The 15117-nt window shown below is 44.8% G+C and overlaps 1 protein-coding gene across 3 annotated transcripts in view; it reads right to left on the reverse strand.

The window, feature by feature from the left end:
* Positions 1–15117, reverse strand: part of trpc3 (transient receptor potential cation channel, subfamily C, member 3) — a 107241-nt gene that overhangs the window by 66905 nt on the left and 25219 nt on the right. For all 3 annotated transcript variants that reach the window (XM_051658547.1, XM_051658545.1, XM_051658548.1), the window contains one exon: positions 179–364. In XM_051658547.1, coding sequence (XP_051514507.1) covers positions 179–364 — 186 coding nt within the window. The remainder of the gene's footprint in view (positions 1–178; positions 365–15117) is intronic.

A 15117-nucleotide genomic window follows, 5' to 3' on the forward strand; every position in this document is an offset into this window, starting at 1 on the left:
GGGCTCTTTAAGGTCAGCAATCCCCTTTGAAGCATATTGTGGTCAGCAGTGTGTAATAAAGAGAAGAGTGACGTGTGTTGACAGCATGAAAGCATGAAAAACTGAGTATACAATAACAGTATTGCTGCACAGTAATCCTATTCTTAATCAAGTGTGGCAGGGCTAGATAGACACTTGCCTTCTTAACCTCATATTTAATGGCCAGTTTTACTCTGCTGAGCAGGGAGCGATGATGCTGCCCTTCCTCGAGCTCTGCTGAGATATCTCCATTCAGAATGGCCTCCACCTCCTCAGTGTCCCTGCACAGATCCAGAACTCCAACCACAAAGTCCTTACACTGCATAGACAACTTCCTGTAGTCATTCTGCAAAGACAGAGAGTTAGGCACAAGTTTGTTTAGAAACTGCAAAATGAGAACTCACAATTCACAAGTTCATTTCCAACACGTTCAGTTGAGAAGGCTGTCAGATTCAGATAAGCTTTGCAACATCTGACTCAAGGGCATCAACAAGAAATCAGACTCCAAGCATGGAGGAGAAAACAAAACTCACTCAGCCACCAGACAGTAAAAAAATAATAAATAAATAATAATAATAATCATTTTTTTTACTTAATTGCTTAACAATTATTTTTATCTTCACTCAAAAAATTTTTTTGTCTATTTTTAAGATTTACACATTTTAATTTCATAACAAAATTTCATCAAATTGAAATGTGTAATGTTTAACAAAATTAAATGAATAAAACGTCATGGTTACTGGTGTAACCTCCGTTCCCTGATGGAGGGAACGAGACGTTGGTGTCGATGTAGTGACACTAGGGGTCACTCTTGGGAGCCCGAGACACCTCTGGTCTTTGATAAAAGGCCAATGAAAATTGGCGAGTGGTATTTGCATGCCACTCCCCCGAACATACGGGTATAAAAGGAGCTGGTATGCAACCACTCATTCAGGTTTTACGCTGAGGAGCCGATATAAGGTCCGGCCATTTCAGCGGGAAGTTCAGCGTTGTGGCAGGAGGGACCAACGTCTCGTTCCCTCCATCAGGGAACGGAGGTTACACCAGTAACCATGACGTTCCCTATCTGTCACTCACTCGACGTTGGTGTCGATGTAGTGACACTAGGGGTCCCTATACAAAACGCCACAACGCTGAACTGTGTTACGTGAACTGGCGGTGTGTTGTGGGCAGACTTGCTGTGTACCTCATAGCCAGCGCACCAGGTCGACACGTAACCTCCCCCAACACAGTTATGAGTGTCAAACGGCCCTTTTTGGGGACAAGTCGACTACCCAGAGATAGAGACAGGCTTAACGCAGTCGTGGCCTCTTTCCCCTTCTCTTTTTCCACTCCCTAAAAAAGAAGGGGGATTATCTGACTGGGCCGCCAGGTCTAGTCGGGGGGTGTCCCTCCCAAGGGGAGGACACCGCGGAGACCACACCTCGCCCCAAGAGAGGGGGGGATATTTAAGTGGAAGAATACATCACATGGTCTTTCCAACCATGTGGAGAGCCTTCAAGGTAGATCCTGCCCAATGGGGGAGGAGTTACTACAAACATGGAGACTGGGGCAGAGGGGCTCTGCCAAAGGAAGACGCAGTTTGCCAGTAGGGAAACGAACTGGCGGAAGATATAGATCGCATGGGGTTAGCCTTACAGGGAACCGCCACATGCGGAGCGCCTACCCCAGAACCAGGCTCAAAGTTAGCGCGTGTACTGGGCTGGCAGCGAGTCTCTCCGAAAACTCGACTGCCACAGGGCTCGGAGGAAGTCAACCAGGGAACAACTTTTGTGAACACTACTGGGAATTAACAGCGCATGTCTTCAGCTCAAAAGGAGGTGGAAGGCGCTATGTGCAAGCGATACACCCGGCCGGCTATCCCGGGCTTATCCGCTTATGTTGCGTGCCACTACCTGGGACGAAACCGGTTCCACCCGGAGGTTGTAGAACCTTGCAAAGGTGTTGGGTGTTGCCCAGCCCGCTGCTCTGCAAATGTCTGTTAGAGAGGCACCTCTGGCCAGGGCCCAAGAAGCCGCTACACCACGGGTAGAATGGGCTCGTAGCCCTACCGGGGGCGGCATGTTTTGGGCGAGACATGCCATAGTTATGGCGTCAATGAGCCAGTGGGCGATCCTCTGCTTGGAGACAGCGCTTCCTTTCCGCTGTACACCAAAGCAGACAAAGAGCTGCTCAGAGATTCTAAAGCTCTGCGTGTGATCCAAATAGATGCGTAAAGCGCGCACCGGACACAGCAACGACAGGGCTGGGTCTGCCTCCTCCTGGGGCAGCACTTGCAGGTTCACCACCTGGTCCCTAAAAGGAGTGGTGGGAACCTTGGGCACATAGCCCGGTCGGGGGTCTCAGGATCACGTGAGAATAGCCCGGACCGAACTCCAGGCACGTTTCGCTGACAGAGAACGCTTGCAGGTCACCTACCCTCTTGATGGAAGTGAGTGCAGTCAGGAGGGAAGTCTTCAAGGAGAGTGCCTTAAGCCCGGCTGACTGCAAAACTCAAAGGGGGCTCTCTGTAGACCCTGAAAAACTACAGAGGTCGGATGAGGGAACAAGGCGTGGCCTGGAGGGATTCAGCCTCCTGGTGCCTCTTAGGAACCTGATGATCAGATCCTGCTTCCCTAAGGACTTACCGTCGACTGCATCATGGTGTGCTGCTATGGCAGCAACGTACACCTTCAAGGTGGAAGGGGACAGCCTCCCTTCCAACCTCTCTTGCAGGAAGGAAAGCACTGATCTGACTGCACACCTCTGGGGGTCTTCCTGATGGGAAGAACACCACTTAGCGAACAGACGCCACTTAAAGGCATACAGGCGCCTCATAGAGGGAGCCCTAGCCTGAGTGAACGTGTCTACCACCGCAGGTGGGATACAGCTTAGGTCTTCCACGTCCCGTCCAGGGGCCAGACATGGAGATTCCAGAGGTCTGGGCGCGGGTGCCGGATGGTGCCCCTTCCCTGAGAAAGAAGGGCCTTCCTCAGGGGAATTTGCCGGGGGGAGCTGTCACGAGGAGCGTGAGGTCCGAGCACCACATCTGGGCGGGCCAGTAGGGTGCTTACCAGGACGACCTTCTCCTCGTCCTCCCTGACCTTGCACAGGGTCTGTGCGAGCAGGCTCACTGGGGAAAACGCATATTTGTGAATGCCAGGGGACCAGCTGTGTGCCAGCACATCTATGCCGAGGAAGGCCTCGGTGAGGGCGTACCAGAGCGGGCAGTGGGAGGATTCTTTGGAGGCGAACAGGTGCACCTGTGCCTGACTGAATTGACTCCAAATCAGCTGGACCACCTGAAGGTGGAGTCTCCACTCTCCCTTGAGGGTAACCTGTTGTTACGGCGTGTCTGCCGGAGTGTTGAGGTTGCCCGGGATGTGAGTGGCTTGCAGCGACTTGGTGCTGCTAACTCCGTTGGAGGAGACGGCGGGCGAGTTATGACATACAGCGGGAGCGCAGACCGCCTTGGCGGTTGACATATGCTACCGCTGCCGTGCTGTCTGTCCGAACTAGCACGTGCTTGCCCTGGATCAACGGCTGGAACCTCCGCAGGGCGAGCAGAATTGCCAGTAACTCGAGGCAGTTGATGTGCTAACGCAGCCGCGGACCCGTCTAGAGGCTGGCGGCTGCATGCCCGTTGCCAACAGCACCCCAGCCCGTTTTGGAGGCGTCTGTCGTGACCACGACGCGCCTGGAGACCAGTTCTAGCGGAACACCTGCTCGTGGAAATGAGAGGTCGGTCCAAGGGCTGAAAAGACAGTGACAGACCGACGTAATGGCCACGCGGTGTGTCACGTGGCGCCATGCCCGTCTCGGGACTCGAGTCTGGAGCCAGTGCTGAAGCGGCCTCATATGCATCAACCCGAGCGGGGTGGCCACCGCCGAGGATGCCATATGCCCCAGGAGCCTCTGAAAATGTTTCAGTGGAACCACTGTTTTCTGTTTGAACGCCTTCAAACAGGCCAGCACCGACTGGGCGCGCTCGTTCGTAAGGTGCGCCGTCAAGGAGACTGAGTCCAACTCCAAACCGAGAAAAGAGATGCTCTGAACCGGGAGGAGCTTGCTCTTTTCCCAGCTGACCCGAAGTCCTAGTCGGCTGAGGTGTGAGAGCACCAGGTCCCTGTGTGCGCATAACCCGTCTCAAGAGTGAGCTAGGATTAGCCAGTCGTCGAGATAGGTGAGAATGCGAATGCCCACCTCCCTTAACGGGGCAAGGGCAGCCTCTGCGATCTTCGTAAAGACGCGAGGAGACAGGGACAGGCCGAAAGGGAGGACTTTGTACCGATACGCCTGACCCTCGAACGCGAACCGCAGGAAGGGTCTGTGTCGAGGAAGGATCGAGACGTGAAAGTACGCATCCTTCGGGTCTACCGCCGTGAACCAATCTTGATGCCGGACGCTCGCTAGAATGCGTCTTTTTGCGTCAGCATCTTGAACGGGAGTCTGTGTAAGGCCCGGTTCAGTACTCGCAGATCTAAGATTGGCCGCAACCCACTGCCTTTTTTCGGTACAATGAAGTCGGAGCTGTAAAACCCCTTCTTCATCTCGGCTGGAGGGACAGGTTCTATCGCGTCCTTCCGTAGGAGGGTAGCGATCTCCGCGCAAGGTAGCAGCGTTTCCGTCTTTCACCAAGGTGAAGTTGACACCGCTTGACCTGGGCGGATGCCCGGCAAAGTGAATCGTGCAGCCGAGTCGGACGGTCCGGACCAGCCCTCGTGACGGACTGGAAAGCGCAAGCAATGCGTCCGAGTTCTGCGCAAGGGGGACCAAAGGGACAACGTCATCGGATGTACCGGCGGGTGGGGCCTCGCGGCGGGGCGGAGCTCGAGGTGCCACACCACATCTTGGCCGTGCTGAGTCCGAGGACATCGAAGCACTTACCTGGCTCCTTGTGACCACCCCCGGAACAGCCTGGGACGGGGGAGGAAGAGGCCTGTCCTCATGACCCGTGGAGACTGTCACATCGGGGGCGGATTTGTGCCACAGCTGGGCGCTTAGGGCGGGAGACCGCCACTGGAGCACCAACCTGCCAAATGGAGTGGTGGACAGTGGTCGTGATGCCAGCCGTACACACTGGATATGTGACCCAGGGAACAAGGAAACCACTCTTGTGGAGCTCTTGAGTACTGCAGCCACTTGGGCATGCAGCGCAATTAAATGCAAAAGGTAACAAAAAGATGAAGATCTGCTTACCAGCTCCAGAGCAGCGGGTTTCATTGTCCCTGGGTCGCCCGTCTCAGGGGCGCTTCGAAGACCTCCGTGGGTTCTTCGGTGCCGGCTGTGAGACGGAGCCGGTGCAGTCACCGCAGGGGGACGCCCTCGGCGATGAGTAGATGGGGTGCGGGATCTTGAGCCACGCCGGGGCAGGATAAGCCGGCTAGCATCCATCTACTGCTCTACCATCGAGAACTGCTGGGCAAAGTCCTCGACGGTGTCGCCGAATAGGCCCGCCTGGGAAATGGGGGCAGCAAGGAATCGTGTCCTGTCGGGCTCACCCATCTCGACCAGGTTGAGCCAAAGGTGGCGCTCCTGGACCACTAGTGTGGCCATCGTCCGCCCGAGAGACCGCGCCGTGACCTCCATCGCTCGGAGAGCGAGGTTGGTTGCCGAGCGCAGTTCCTGCATCAATCCCGGGGCGGAACTAACCTCGTGCAGTTCCTTTAGCGCCTTGGCGGACTTGCAGGAGAGCCATGGCGTGCAGGGCGGAGGCGGCTTGTCCAGCAGCGCCGTAGGCTTTGACCGTCAGAGACAACGTAAACCTACAGGCCTTGGACGGGGGCTTTGGGCACCCGCGCCAGGTGGCGGCGCTCTGCGGGCATAGGTGCACCGCGAGCGCCTTTATCCACCGGGGGATTGCCGAATAACCCTTGGCCGCCCCACCATCGAGGGTAGTGAGAGCAGGGAAGCTGAAAAGATCGGGACCGGGCAGTAAAAGGTGCCTCCTGCGACCTTGTCAGCTCTTCATGCACTTCCGGGAAGAAAGGAACGGGGCGGGGCGTGGCTTTGAGCGGCGCCACAAGCCCAGGAACCAATCACAGAGCCGCGAGGGTTCAGGGAAGAACGGTGAAATCCACTCTAACCGATGCTCGCGGCTGTCCGGGAAAGCATGTTGTCATCTCTGCGTCAGCCTGTGACTGGGCGATCGACCCCGAAGGGAGGAGCCCAGCTGAGGCTTCCGACTGGACGAGCCCGCTCTCCGATGCTGCGCTCGAGAGCTCATCACTTTCGCGGGCTCCGAATAAGAGGTCGAACTCGCCGTGAGACGAGCCGGCAGACTCACCCGGAAGCCCGATCGGGGCAGACGAGCGTGCTGGGGAATGGGAGGTCCGCGGGGGGATACCCGGCAGAGGCGGTCCCATTGGGGTCCCCAAATCGCCCCCAGTGCTAGCCGCGCTGGCCTCAAACCCGTGGGTAAAAGGACCGAGGCGGGAGCCTCTGGGGTGGCTCACTTTCTTACGAAAGCGAGCCGCGACCGCAACGTTGCCATGGACATATTCTTGCAATGAGAACGTGACCATCCATGAACGCTGTCTCCGCGTGAGCAGTGCCCAGACACGAAAGACAGTGATCGTGACCGTTAGAAGGCGAGAAATAACGAGCACAACTAGGAATAACACACAATCGGAAAAGCATCTTTAAAAAGACACGTCTTTAAAAAGACGTTCCGTGTGTGCGCTCTTTTAGAGAAATATATACTCTTTTAGAGGGGAAAAATGCTCTTTCAGAAAATATACTCTCTAGTTTTTCTGCCGAAGTGCCCAGGGGCATTCTCTGCAGTGCACCAGCGCAGAGGAGGGAGAAGCCGCTGAAATGCGCCATCAGATCCAGCAGGTGAATGAACAGTAGTATTCAGCTCAGCGAGCATGACCGTTCGGCTCCGAAGAGAAAATCTGAATGAGTGGTTGCATACCAGCTCCTTTTATACCCGTATGTTCGGGGGAGTGGCATGCAAATACCACTCGCCAATTTTCATTGGCCTTTATCAAAGACCAGAGGTGTCTCGGGCTCCCAAGAGTGACCCCTAGTGTCACTACATCGACACCAACGTCGAGTGAGTGACAGATAGGGAACTTAAAATGTTTTGTTTTTATTTTATTATATTTTACTAAAGATTACTCAATTCAATTAGATGGAATTTTGTAATGAAATTGAAATGTGTAAATCTTAAAATAAATAAATAAATAAATAAATGAGAGTTGTTTTCCTTTAAAGATATCTAAACATCATTAAAGCAAGATGCATTTAAGTGTTAAGTAAAAATGTGTAAGATAATCACACATGTTTTTGAAGAATATTTTAAAGATTATTTTTATAACATAGTATCATGACAACTTGTAATAATCATATGGCTAAATGTAAATGTACAACTTTTATCCCCATACAGACCAACCAATTAACATTCAGAATTTCAAATTGATACAATACAGGCAATGGCATAACAGTTTAGCTAGCCTCTTATCCAACACATTATTTTAAGAAAGGAAATTTGGCTACTCATTCCATTTTTATATAGTTAATAAAAAATGGGTATAGCACTTAATTTTACAGTACTGTTCTACATTTACTATATAATTACAACAACTACAGTAATTACTAGGTACCAGTGTTGTATAAAGTATTCATTAGTCATACTTAAGTAAAAGTAAAGATACCTTCATGACAATTGACTTAAGTAGAAGTTAAAATAGCTCATGAGAAAACTACTTAAGTAGAAGTGTTAAAGTAACTGATTTTAAATTTACTTCAGTATCAAAAGTACAAGTAAATCGCATAAACTACAGAACAGGTAATTAAACCCATGGCAACTTATTTGATTGGCGGTGCTCATCATTTACTCATGCCATTCCAGATGTGTATGACTTTCTTTTTTCTGCAGAACACAAATTAAGATTTTTAGAAGAATATTTCAGCTCTGTAAGTCCATAAAATGCAAGTGAATGGTGACCAGAACTTTGAAGCTCCAAAAAGGAGATAAAGGCAACATTAAAGTAATCCATATGACTCCAGTGGTTTAATCAATGTCTTCTGAAGAGATCCAGTTGGTTTAGGGTGAGAAAAGACCAAATATAACTCATCCACTGTACATGTTGCCATTGCAGTCTCTAGGCACGATCATGATTTCAAGCTCAATTACACTTCCTAGTGCTTGACACATGTGCAGAATGCTAGATGGCACTATAGGAAGTGTAATCGAGCTTGAAATCACGATCGCCAAAGAGACTGCTGTCAAGATTTATAGTGGAAAAGGACTTATTTTTTGGTCTGTTTCTCACCAAAGCCAACTGGATCGCTTCAGAAGACATTGATTAAACCACTGGAGTCTTATGGATTAAATTTCTGCTACCTTAATTAGCTTTTCTGAGCTTCAAATGTCTGGCCACCATTCACTTACATTGAAAGGACCTACAGAACAGAGAACAGATATTCTTAAAAAAAAAAAAAAAATTGTGTGTGTTCTGCAGAACAAATAGAATTATACATATCTGGGATGGGATGAGGGTAGAAAATGATAAGATACTTTTTTTTTTTATTGAACTATCCCTTTAATGAAGTGTTCAAGTCATGTCAGAATGATCAGATTTATGAGATTAGTGTACATGAACAACACCACAATGTCGTAAATCCAGTGAGATTTTCTTAGATGGGGTCATGTCAATTTAAGAAGCATGGCAAGAATCAAGCAAACTGTTTAGATTGAATGTATTTTTTGTCCTATTGATGAAGAATAAAGCTTGCCACAAAATAAGACTCATTTAGCTAATTTATATGAGGTGAAATGGAGGAGGATGGTGTTCAACTCAACCATACAGCGACCCCATGACTCAGGAGGGTTAAGGGACAAATGGCAAATATGAGGTGACAGGCTTGTGCAACAAAATAACATTTCCCATCAGTATATGTGACCACAAAATCATTTTGGCTGTGTTAATACCAACGGCATAAATTTGACCAAAGGTGTGTATGTTTGGCGGAATTTTGATATTTCAACCTCTGTTCCTATAATACTCCTATAATATACTGTGTACTCAAAATAGTTACATTCAGGACCTTCAGGACATTGAAACCCATTAAAACTGCAAAATTTGATCCCATTGCCATTAAAGCATAAAATCATGAATTCTATGATATTATGCTTTCATTCCGGAGCCCTGGCTACAAAATTATTATATATTTTTAAAAATATTTTCCACCAGATGGACAGTTTTCTCATGTTTAGCCTATGGAGCAAATACATGCTTTTTTCCCTATTTTCTGTTTGCCGTATTATAGAGCACTGCAGGCCAACTGAATAAATGATGCAGCTAAAATTGTGCGGGTGTGTTGGTATGGATGTCAGAGTGTCGTATGTGTGTATTGAGAAATTTGTGTGTGTGTGTGTGTGTGTGTGTGTAAAAAACAACAGTGGCATTATGAAAACAAACTGGCATTTAAAAGGTTAAATTCCTGAAAATGAATGAATATTTGGTAGTTATGATCAGGACTGACGTTGGTCAATGAAAGTAGAAAATAATATTAATATATAATATTTTTATGGCAGTTTTTTGATGCTGACATTTTTGTCCTCTAAGGTTCTTTGAGTAACTTCTTTTTTATTGACGCACAAGGGTTAAGATGTATCTTTGGTGATCCGATCACATGTGGTCAGGTGAGACACATCGCTGTTGGTCGCACAAATGCATCTCCTGTGAGCACTTGTGACATATATCATCACTACATCATAAATTAATAAACTGGAAAAATGTCACACCAGGTACAGCTCAAATTTCATCTACTGTAAGTGCACATGAGGACACACTGAAGAAGATCCATAAAGATCTCGTACATGTATATGTAAGCTCTTTTTCAATTTTTCCTGATAAAGCCATGAGTCACCAGAGTCATGAACAGTTTAAACTCTTGATTTAGCACGGCGATTGATTGACAGATAAGGAGTGGCGCTTCGCTGCATCCAGGAAGGTGTTTACAGCGTTTCAAATGCGTTTTTGACTACCTCCGTAAGTTTTTTTTTTTTTTTTTAATTCGATCACAAAAGGTTTTGCACCCCATTTACACCTCTATATAGTGCTGATCACTTGTCATCGGATCATCTGAATCACATCCAGCTGAAAATGGGGTCTAAATGGCCACTGCCTACATTAGCGAATGCTACAGAACGACTTCCGGTGGAAGTTCATCCCACATCCGTTTCCCCAGAAAGACCTCCAGGAAAAGTTGGACACAAGCCAAGAAAATTGAATTTTTTAGAGTAATCTGAGGTAAAGAAACACAGTTTTGTCAGATTTTACTGCTGATTCAAAATATGCCCTTTGATCATACTCTTGTCTTGACCAACCACTTTTGAGATTTCGGTGTTCCCCCATTCAAGTAGATAGGAGCTGCACTTGCATGACTGGAAATAGGCTCCCGGAAGCATTCCAAAGATGGCCGATAGTGGACTGACTTGTTAGAAAGACTTTGGCAACCACCCAGCAACCACCCAGAACACCCTGGAAACTGCATAGCAATGTGCTAAAAACACAGTTAAAACAACTTAACAACAGCATAGCAACAACCTGGCAACCATATACTGTAGCAATGCACTAAAACACACATCAGATCACCTTGACAACTGCATAGCATGCCCCAGCAACCATCCAGAACACCCTAGTAACCACAAACTGTAGCATCAATGTGCTAAAAAGCAAAGAGAACACTTTAGCAACCACTCAGAACACCTTAGTTTATAAAATAAATATTGTTAGACATTTTCATGAGCACTGGTAATTATTCATGCACATCGCACCTTGGTCAAATGTAAAACGTAAATGCGTTTGATTGACTTTTATATGAACAGGTTTCCTGGAAAGGTGGGAGACTGATAGCTCATAACTTCATCATTATTTTACAGCTTTCATAATGTTTATCAAATTTATTAGACAAAAAACACATTTAAAATTACTTGAGCAGTTTCTTGTCTTCCCCACAAACGTCGTTATCTGGTGCGCGCTTTGCTTGTAATTTTGACTCAGATTCGTAATTCACAAAATGAATCATTCAGAACGCTTTTTGAAACTTTTTGATTGCTTCAAATGAATCAAATGTAAAAGATTCGACTCAAATAATTCTTTCAGGAATCAGACATCACTATTGCATATCTGCTTGCGTTTTTGCACGTACAGCTTGTTATTTTGCGGTGTTCAGTCGCAAAAGTAACGAAAGGGTCTGGAGAAATTTATCAGAGTAAAAGTATACATTTTCTCTTCAAAATATAGAAGTAAAAGTAAAAGTCCAAAGAAATATTTATACTCAAGTAAAGAACAAATATTGAAAAACTGTACTTAAGTACAGTAACAATGTATTTGTACTTCATTATTATACACCTCTTCTAGGTACAAATCCTAAACCTAACCCCAACCCTAAACTTAACCCATATTAAGTACATGTAGTTACCTAATATTACTCAGTACTTTCTTGGGTAAGTACACTGTAAGTATACTGAAAGTGCATGTACTGTAAAATAGTAGTGGTACGCAGTCATCCCTACCGATTACCTGAGTACAAAAGAAAAAGTGGTTCGGGAAGAATTAAAGGCCATGCTCGATATGGGGGTAATTGAAGAATCCCACAGTGACTGGGCCAACCCGGTGGTGCTGGTTCCAAAGAGCGAAAGCTCGGTCCGGTTCTTTGTGAATTATAGAAAGGTCAACACGGTGTCTAAATTAATCCAATGCCTTGTATTGACGCACAGCTCGCTTTTATTCAACACCAATGTCCCGTGAGAAAACGGCCCTCTCCACACCATTTGGCTTACACCAATTTGTGTCCCTTCCGTTCAGTTTGTTTGTGGCCCTGGTTACGTTTCAATGCCTTATGGACCGAGTCCTCAGACCGCACTCTGTGTACGACATCATTATATACACTAATGATTGGCAGCGGCACATGCAGCATTTGAGGGTGGTTCTGAGATCGTTGCGATGGGCGGGACTCACGACAAATCCCAAAAAGTGCACAATTGGATGGGTGGAGGTATGGTATTTGGGGTTCCACTTGGGTCACGGGCAGGTGCGTCCCCAAATTGATTGACTGCGGCCTGCCTGAAACCCAAGACCAAAAAGGAGGTGAAACAGTTTCCGGGGCTGGCTGGCTATTATAGAAGGTTTGTGCTTACACAGCAAAATTAGATGTACATCAACTGCAAATAAAATATGTTCTTGGACAACAAATTAAATGTCTCAACATCTCACGGGAGAAAGCTTGAAAATGCTCAAAATACAACAATGCCATGTTCTATTATTATAAGTAATTTTGGGATTTTTTTCTTCAAGTGTGCAAAAGATTAGGAGTTAATAAAGCTTTAGCTTCATTTAGTGTTGCTGATTTTGTGTTATTATTATTTATTTTATTTTTTATTTGAAGTCACCATTACGGTGATTAGTGTTATCTTTGGTTAGGCACTTGACCCTTCTTCTGGATTATCAAGTTTCTTTTAACCAGTGCAATAAGATTTTATCAAGACAAGTGTAATTGTGCTGTGATGAAAGAAAATACAATTAACTGAAAGCAGGTTTTTCTTATTTAGAAAAGAGTCAGTTTGAAATGTGATGTAATGATTACATTTGATGGCTGCTCACTGTAAACAAAATTAAAGCTATAATATTCATACCAATAGCAATAAATATGAAAGGGTTACTGCAACAGGTATGTCAAGTTGAGCAGATACTGCCAGTGAAGGATGCAACAGCTGCTTATGAAAAAAATAGTTGAAACTTTTGCCCAATTAGACATACAGACATCAACACTCTGCGTACAAAACCCATCAGTGGTGACACTCAACAAACTCATTTTTAGATCCATGCCGCAATGCATGCTGGGTGCCATTGTTGAGTTGTGTACTATGCAAACACCCACAATGCACTGTGGCATGAATCTGAAATTTAGTTTGTTGTTTGTAGACTTTATTTTTTAATGATGATACTTGAAATGAGATCTCACTTAAATATACCAACTAACATCCAGGTGGATATTCCTTTTCACAGTGTTTTGTATTTGAACAGCAACTGACCTGTGTAAAATCAAGTTTCAGGTATCTAACCAAAGAGAACAATAATCACCGTAATGGTGACTTCAAATTAAACAAAATGACATCAGCAGCACTAAATAGAGACAAACCTCAATTAATTCTCAGTAAATAACTTTTGCAGACATATAAAACAAACATCCTCACTCAACATATTGAAAGATTGTTGTCTAATAACATATTTTATTTGCAGTTGATGTACATCTAATGTTGTGTGGCTGTAAGACAGATTTAATTGTTGTGGTGTGTGCTGGTTTGTTCTCTTGTTTTCTTGTTCTTGTTGTTTCTCTTTCCTTCAGTAGACTCTGCTTGTTAACATCAGGTGTCATCACTAATGATCAATCATCACTCAGAGAGTGTATCTACTTTATTTAATTATTTGCTGTAGATTCAACACTGCTTCAGTGTTAGTTTATAACACCAGCGAGTGAGAACCATATACACACCAGGAGTGTACATTTAACACTTACATTTAACACCGGAAGCATGTTGCATCAACAGCGTGGGAAAACAGAGTTCGGATCTTGCCTTGAAACTAGGAAATAATCACGTTTGCATAATGAGTGTGATTCAGAGATTGCATTTTCCCCTCTAATATTACATTTTTAATCCACTGATGGTTAGGTTTAGATTTGGGTTGGGAGTACAGTTTATAAAATATGCATTCCTCTATTACAGCCTGTACAGCTGAAAACAACTCACTTCTGGCACCCCTCCCTGGACAATAAACCCTGAGCTCACACATGAGTAACTGCTTTGCCACTGGGGGCGGTGTTTCGAATTTGTTAAGCACAGACCGATTTCAGCTGAAGAAAAGTCAACCTACTGTTTCTGAATTCACTGTGAGAATAGTCTGGAAGTATCACACGTATAAGTTGCACAACTGTTTAGTGAATTCACCCCTTTTAGGCGCTTTTTTAAGCTTTAAAGTGAGTCGCTATGAACTGCTATTGTATTAAAATCAGTGAAACATAAATAATGACAGAATTATAATTTTTGGTTGAACTATTCCTATAACATGTAACAGATTACACACATCACCTTAAGAAATGTTATTGAGAGTATGGCATAAGTATAATCTAACACTGTGCAATTCAACGCAGGGTCTACTTTACAGATGTCAGGTAAACATATCAGTCTGATCTCCCAGCATGCACTGCTGCTGAGATTCTAGCCCAAAAGTGGCATGCTGTGTGTTTTATTGTTCACTGTAGGGTTCATTATATCAGACCACCAGGATGAGAACAAACCTTCTATTATCAGCATGGGAAATACAATATTACTGACCATATGTTATATGAGAATCAAACTTCAGACACCATGACGGTTATCAAAGTGGGTCACAGGATGGATCCATGTTTGATGAGTACAACAGCTGCTTGTGAAATGTATTTGCTTAATAAGGAACAACAGAAAAATATTTTCTGAATTTAGAACTGAACATTAAGAAACAGATGCAATATTTGAGTAAATCTCACGAAAACATGATGAAATTTCACTTAGAAGTCAAAAGAAGAAATTATGAAGGAACTATATTTTTACTCAAAATGAAGCCTTTTTTAGGATCATTATGATTTGTTTGACATAATTAATAATTTTTCTCATTACTCTATTGTTTTTGGATGTTTTACTTTTGAGTTTTATGTGTATTTCCTATTATTCTTTCTAAATAGTGATTCTCATTGGATTCTGTAATATAGTATAATATGTTTTACTCTATTACAAAACAAAGATTACTGGAATACAATGTTTTTAGTTAAATCAGCATAAATGAACGCCAGTACAACAAATACTACCATAATTTATATAAAACAATTTTTTTTAAATGACCGAAATACAATTTGTTTTTTTTTTTTGTTTTTTTTTCATGTCAATGGGAATTTTGGAGTGAAATGTGGTTTATTGTCATGAAAATAATGTCACAAAATACAAAAAATAAATAAAAATCTTGGTCCTAAAAATAGGATTATGTAAGTATTTTCTGTTTGAGCAAAATATAAATCCTTATTCCTTTCTTTTGAATTCGGTGTGAAATATCACCCTTAATATGATAGGAC

Source organism: Myxocyprinus asiaticus, chromosome 27 (assembly GCF_019703515.2).
Source record: "Myxocyprinus asiaticus isolate MX2 ecotype Aquarium Trade chromosome 27, UBuf_Myxa_2, whole genome shotgun sequence".
Lineage (NCBI taxonomy): Eukaryota > Metazoa > Chordata > Actinopteri > Cypriniformes > Catostomidae > Myxocyprinus > Myxocyprinus asiaticus.